The 6289-nt window shown below is 39.4% G+C and overlaps 1 protein-coding gene across 7 annotated transcripts in view; it reads left to right on the top strand.

Moving 5' to 3' along the window:
- Positions 1-2812: 2812 nt before the first annotated feature.
- Positions 2813-6289, top strand: part of PUX1 (plant UBX domain-containing protein 1) — a 408013-nt gene continuing 404536 nt past the window's right edge. For 4 of the 7 annotated variants that reach the window (XM_089425156.1, XM_089425151.1, XM_089425150.1 and 1 more), the window contains exon 1: positions 2813-2857. In XM_089425156.1, the coding sequence (XP_089281282.1) occupies positions 2828-2857 (30 nt within the window). In that variant the 5' untranslated portion in view covers positions 2813-2827. Of the gene's footprint in view, positions 2858-2889; positions 3299-6289 lie in introns of those variants that run through there. The other 3 variants (XM_089425148.1, XM_089425154.1, XM_089425157.1) reach the window with 3 other exon arrangements.

Genomic DNA, 6289 nt, shown 5'->3' with positions numbered 1-6289 from the left:
GTTAAGTGTCTTGTTACCCAGACCAACAACTTTCCTTTTTGCAGAAATCCAGTATTTAGCTGGAATGAATTTCTTGTTCAATATATTCACATCAGCACCAGAGTCAAGGAGTGTTGTTAATGCAAACATTTCTCCCTGTATGCAGATATGTACTTTAACATGATGCTGCTGATATGCAATGGCAAGAATTCTCATTTCTTGAAATCCACATAAGTTGTATATAAATTGGAACAATTCTATAATTCTTATTGGATTTTCAGTAACTTTTAATGTACTTTAAATACACTATTGTATAGAATATTGACCCTCGATGCTTTGTGAGTTCCACATTTGCACCAAAAAATCTATTATTAATTTGCATAAGACCTTAAATAAAATGAAAGATAGTAGAGAATATTTATCTAGGGTGAAGTGGAATTCCAGGCTTTAACGAAACGAAACAACTCAACTAAGGTTAAAAAAATGTAAATTTCAATTATATTATTAATTTGTAAAAGACATTAAAATAAATGAAAGATAACAAACTTTATTATTATTATTATCTAGAGTGAAGTGGAATTCTAGGCTTGAACGAAACAAAACAACTCAACTAAGGTAAAAAAAATGTAAGTTTCAATTATATTGTGGAATTCCATGATTGAACGAAACAAAACAACTCAACTAAGGTTAAAAAAATACAAGTTTCCGTAGAGTTGATAAATAGTGGGATTCCAATTCCCTTCTTCCTATTTGGTAGAGACATGAGATGATGATATCCAAATGTTTATGGTCGTTTCTTTGCTTTTCTGAAGGAGAAGCCAATAAACAAATTATTTTGAAACTTCCGTTATATTTCATTTCTTCAACCATTTGATTTTTCTTCACTTTTTCTACTCTTTGATTTTTCAAAGAAATTTTGATGATCAAAACAATGATTGTATTGATATTGATAAACACATAATATTTATATAACATTATATATGTTACATGTTTTATTTTTTTGATTGAGCCCACATATAAATGTTAAGTTTTAAATTTTACAAACATTTATGCTTACACATCCCCCCTATATTGCGTTGTAAAGTGCCTCTCGACGCAATTATATTTTATATAATATTAATAAAATAAATGATCTTATGTTATTATGTTATATAATATGATGTTATTATCTTATTACCTTATAATGTGATGCTTTTTTAAGTTAGATTTCATTGCCTTATAGAAAATTTACTTAATTTATAGCCATAAAATGTCTCTGCTAAATGATGTCTGGCTTGGGCAAAAAAACAAAAAAGACTAGCTAGCCTAGAACTATTGCAGGTAGGACTATCTGCCCATGTGAGGGAAACCACATGGCCTCCCATAATGTTTTCGAAACTATTTGTGTCATCAAAAAGCAGAGGAACAAAAAAATAATAACAATAATAAAGGAATCATTTCTTGATTCTCATTTGTGATATGTGCTGTGTCAAGATCTACTTGCGGTTTTCCTCGCCTTCCTTCAGCTAAGGAGGACACTCCCAATCCACTAACATCAAGCCATAGTAAGTGTCATCATCCTACTGAGGGTGCACCTCTAGCTACAAATTGGTTGCTGCGCCTTGGCCATTGATCATTGGTTATGCTCCCTTGTTGCTTGAAGGTCCCGACTCCTCTAGTGTTTTCTCCCCAACACTGCTTAGTTGCTGAGGCCATTCAATAACGAGACTTCTCTTACTCGATGGATTTGGGCTTCCGGGGATTGGGGGGTTTGGTTTCTTGCATTATAGAGTCCATAGGGTTATCAGAGACAAAGTTATCAACAATGTGGAACGATTTTGGAGGCGAAGGAGGGGGTGGGAGTTATAAACCCTAAGCTCTAACGATGGCTCTCAACACTGCGCGAGCATGAACTAGGAGGAAGTTGAGGTCCATGACCTGACCTTCAACCATCATCGCTACATCTTCTTCGTCTCGGAGGTGACAACCCAATAGATTTCATAATGCCCACAAGTTGTCTCTAGTATTACCCAACTCCTGAGGTTCCACGTCTGTTACCAAGCGTCAATAACATATTGGGAGATCCTCATCGAACCGCTCTGCTCCGTGGCCATGCCAAGGAGGAAGAGGTAGTCGACCTCTTCTTTCGCCTCCTCTCTTGGGATGACTGCACTTTCTCACCATTGTTGCGGGTCTTTAACAACTCATATCACCCAACCTTATACAACTAGTTCCTCTAATCTTCCCACCAACCTCCTTAGTGTAGAGAAGCAAATGATTAAATCTCCACCTTGTTACACGAATGTACTGTTCTTGAGCTGGCCGTAAATGCCATGTCCTTGTCGTGCCACCACAATACATGTATTGCATTGAATCTGTAGAGATGGTTGACTTGAAGCGCCACCATTCTTCAATCTCAACTACTTTGGCTTTAGAAAAAATGAAAAATTTAATGCCATCCCTACCAATTGGTCACCCAAAAGCAAGATATATAATATGATAGTTATTATCTTATTACTTATGTAATATTCTAAAGATTTTATCTTATAAAGAATTATGAATAATATCATTGTCAAATAATGTGATTTCTTTCGAAATTGACATGGTATAATATTTACATGAAAATAGTTTGATTTTACTTTATTCGGAACAATGTCCTTGTTAAATAATGTGAAGCCTTTTAAAATTACCAAGGTATAATATTTCCAGAAAATCAAGTCACCCATTTTCTTGGCTTTATATTTACAAGTGAGCAACAATGCTTAAATTGATAGAAATTCATGAGAGTGTTCAACGTATTTTCTACGAATTATTGATGGAACATCCAAAAAGAACACTTACCGTCTATTAACCACAAAGCATCGCTTCGATGTTCCCTTGTCACTCCTGCTGGTTTCAGGTAGTATTTTTTTTTTTTTTTTACACTAGGACAATCGGTAACTGGGGTTTCAGGTAGTATTATCATGAACGAATCGCCCTTAATGGAAGAGGGACCGTAGGAGGGTAGTTGGCCTACCTTCCACTATACAATATAATATCCGTCCTAATCTATAGGTAACTATATATACATGATCAATCAGATAAAACCCTTACCCCCACTTCCCAAGAAAAACGTAACAGTAATTACAGAGATTTGGTTCTTGTAATTTGCGTTGAAATGGATCGAATTGCATTGATACGTTGAATCAAGATTCTTAAGGTGGAGTTTTTCAACTGAAGTTGAAGCACCAGTAGACGTAGCAATTTTCTCAATAACAGCAGTCCAATTGGGTAAGAAGACAAACCGTTACAAATAGCGCAGAGATAGAAGGCTATAGTCATGGATGCAGCGGAAGCCCAGGTATATAATTTCTTCTCCTCGTACTTCGCCACACAACTATTTATTAGCTTTGACGGCTTGAAAATACCCACTCTATGTAAAACGGTGGCTCGCCTGGTTGGTGATAGTAGGGCGCTGTTAGAGCCCCAGGGTTCAAGTCTTCCCCAGAACACGCTTGTCTTTGTTTTATATTAAAACCCCCAGGATTCAAGTCTCCCATAGGACGCATGCACGCTTTGTGTTTGTTTTATATTCCTAGTTGCGATCGTTGTTGGATCAGGTGCAAGTCCTTAGGGGATTTGGCAGAACAGAGATTTTAGTTGCGAGAGGATAGCCAAAGGGTTGCTTTCACGACCTCGCATGGGAGCCAGTGGGGATCCAAAGTATCCACCCGAAAAAATCCCACTTTCAGGAGCCATAGTCTTGATGCTGTAATATTATGTAAGGAAGAACCAAATCAAATTGTTGATTCATGAAATTCATACAAAAATTCCGCTCCTATTTCACCACTTCTGAATCCCACTGACATTCTAAGTAGCCAACTTTTAAGTTATTTTTACTGTTTCTCTCGATCTCAGGACAGTGAAGACAGGTTGGAATTAGATGGTATAGGAATTGGAATAAGCACCAGGACTCTCTAGAGTCTAATCCTGTCAGCTTGGTATTGGAGGTCAACAGAAACAGTGTGTGATATAAGTGCCGATAATTCTAGGTAAGGTTGGTCAATTTTCTGTATAATTGCAAAGATGACTGAGGCTTGAAGCCATAGAAGGGAACTTTAAGGTTAGCAACTTAGAAGATGTCATTGTAATCCTCACTTATTTTAGTAGTAGGGCTTATTCGATGCCTCACCTCCTTCATTTCAATTCAGATTCTATTTTTCATCGAGGTTATCAGGCCATAGTCACTTTATAGCATTAAATAATACTGGACTACTCAATTTGTATGGTAGATTTGCCTATAGTCAATGATAGTTGGTTCCGTTACAAAGTACGGCAATCCATCTCCTTGAATTCGGATGCTCCTAAGTTTAACATTTACTTTCTTGCTTTGATTTTGCTAATGAAATTGTTCACATTTTGATTGCCAGCGGCTACTAAATTTTTCCTTCTTGTTTGAATTTTGCATATTATTACTTGATCCGGATATAAACAGGAACGCAACAAATCATAGAGATAATCATACAAACAGAGATGCAACAGAAATAATATTTCATTTTATTACTGTAAAATACTGAAGTATGCTTACAAACAGAAATGGGAATAAACTAGCTAGGGTGATGTTAGCTTATCTCTGAGAAGAGATGTGGCGGCTACATGCTTCTGAACTGTGTTATAATGAGGCTCGAAGACCTATTTATTGTTTAGAAACAATGGAAAACCCTAAACATCCAAAAACCTAACCCTAGAAGATGAAACGCCAAACTATGGGCCCCGTTTTGGATAAATTGGTACATCAACTTCCCGTGGTCGTAACTTTGGCATACAATTTCCGTTTGACGCGCACAATACCTCGTTAGAAAGATCTATCCGAGGACTACAACTTTGGGTAGAGCAACATCGGTCTATGGACCCATGTTGCTCCTAGTTTTCCCAAAAAAACGTCGTTTAGGGCCTCAAAACGGTTTCGGAAGTTCAGGGCCCGAAAAACTGCTAAAAATAGTAAACTGTGCTACAATTAAGGAAACTGAAAAACTGAAAGATACAGTTGTGGGGGTCCAAGTGGGTTAGGTGGCTGGCCACCAACATCCACCTGGATCATTCCTCCCCCCTTAGGAAGCAATGGTTCCCATTGTGTTGAGTTCCTCCCTGAGATGAGGAAACTTCTGCTGAGCTGGGTCTTTGGTAAGTTGTTCTGCAACCTCTGATGTGTCCAGTAATGGTGGGAAGCATGGTCGAGGGCTGTCCACATTGAACACTCGGTGCAAACAAAGAAATGGGGAAATGTTGTGCTCCAAAGCATTGTTTCCCACAGCGTTGGTATGGGCTCTTGTAAGACGTTCTTTCTACAGATGCAACCAGACTTTGTCGCCCACTTGAAACTTGTGTGGTACCTGATGCTGATCATGTCGCTGCTTGTACTTGGCATTTTCCAGAATGGAGCAACAATATATCGACCCGTTGGGTAGAGGTGCTCTAGGAGTCAGATCGAATGAATGCTTGACCTGATAGTGCAACGGTGTCCTTGCGGGTGAGGAGAAGATGTTCCTGTCTGCTTTCATGACCATATCCATCTGCTGCTGCTGTTGCGTGGAGGAACCCTTCGCGGGGGTCATGGATGTGGCGACGATCTTCCCCTTACTTTGGGAGCGAACCAGATAGAAAATGAATTTCCTAGTCTGGGAGATGAGCTTACTGCATTTCTTAGCAATGATCAAAGAGGTGGCAGTAGGTGGGGCTACCTCCGATACCTTGTATAATGAATTACTCAAAGAAATAATAACAACGCGAGGCCTTAACTCATACACAACATTTCACCTCCATAAGTATGGTTGGCCTAATAGTACATCACAAACATCAAGAGGTGCAACATCACACAATACCTCATCTGTGAAGGGCTTGATGCTATAGGGAAGGCGACACTGTTGGCGGACTCGGAGATCTCGTCCTTCGTGAAGCCACCCGATATTGTACGATTGCGGGTGTGGTGTAGTTGGTAGGCCTAACCGCTTCACGACCTCTGCTGAAATGAGGTTTTTTTGGCTGCCACTGTTGACAATGAATTGCAGCAGCGAACCCTTCACCCACATTTGTGAGTGGAAAAGACGCTCCTCCTCCTCTAGATCTCCGGGCTCATTCGTCTGGATCTTGGCAGTGGCAACAATGGCGCTGGGGTCCGCATCAATGATCTGTTTCCCTTTGCCATTCCCCTTGTCGGGTTCCGACTCAGGGTCGGAACATACATCTGATTCTGAAGCCTTCAACTCGGCCACCAGTGACTGCTTGGTTTGATACTCACTCGTGTTGTGAGTGGGGCTCTTGTGGAACTCACACCACTTTCCTGTGTCTTTCT

Source organism: Pinus tabuliformis, chromosome 6 (assembly GCF_031772625.1).
Source record: "Pinus tabuliformis cultivar Carrire ecotype Pingquan chromosome 6, CPIR1, whole genome shotgun sequence".
NCBI classification, from domain to species: Eukaryota; Viridiplantae; Streptophyta; class Pinopsida; order Pinales; family Pinaceae; genus Pinus; species Pinus tabuliformis.
This window is presented reverse-complemented; position numbering and strand designations above follow the sequence as displayed.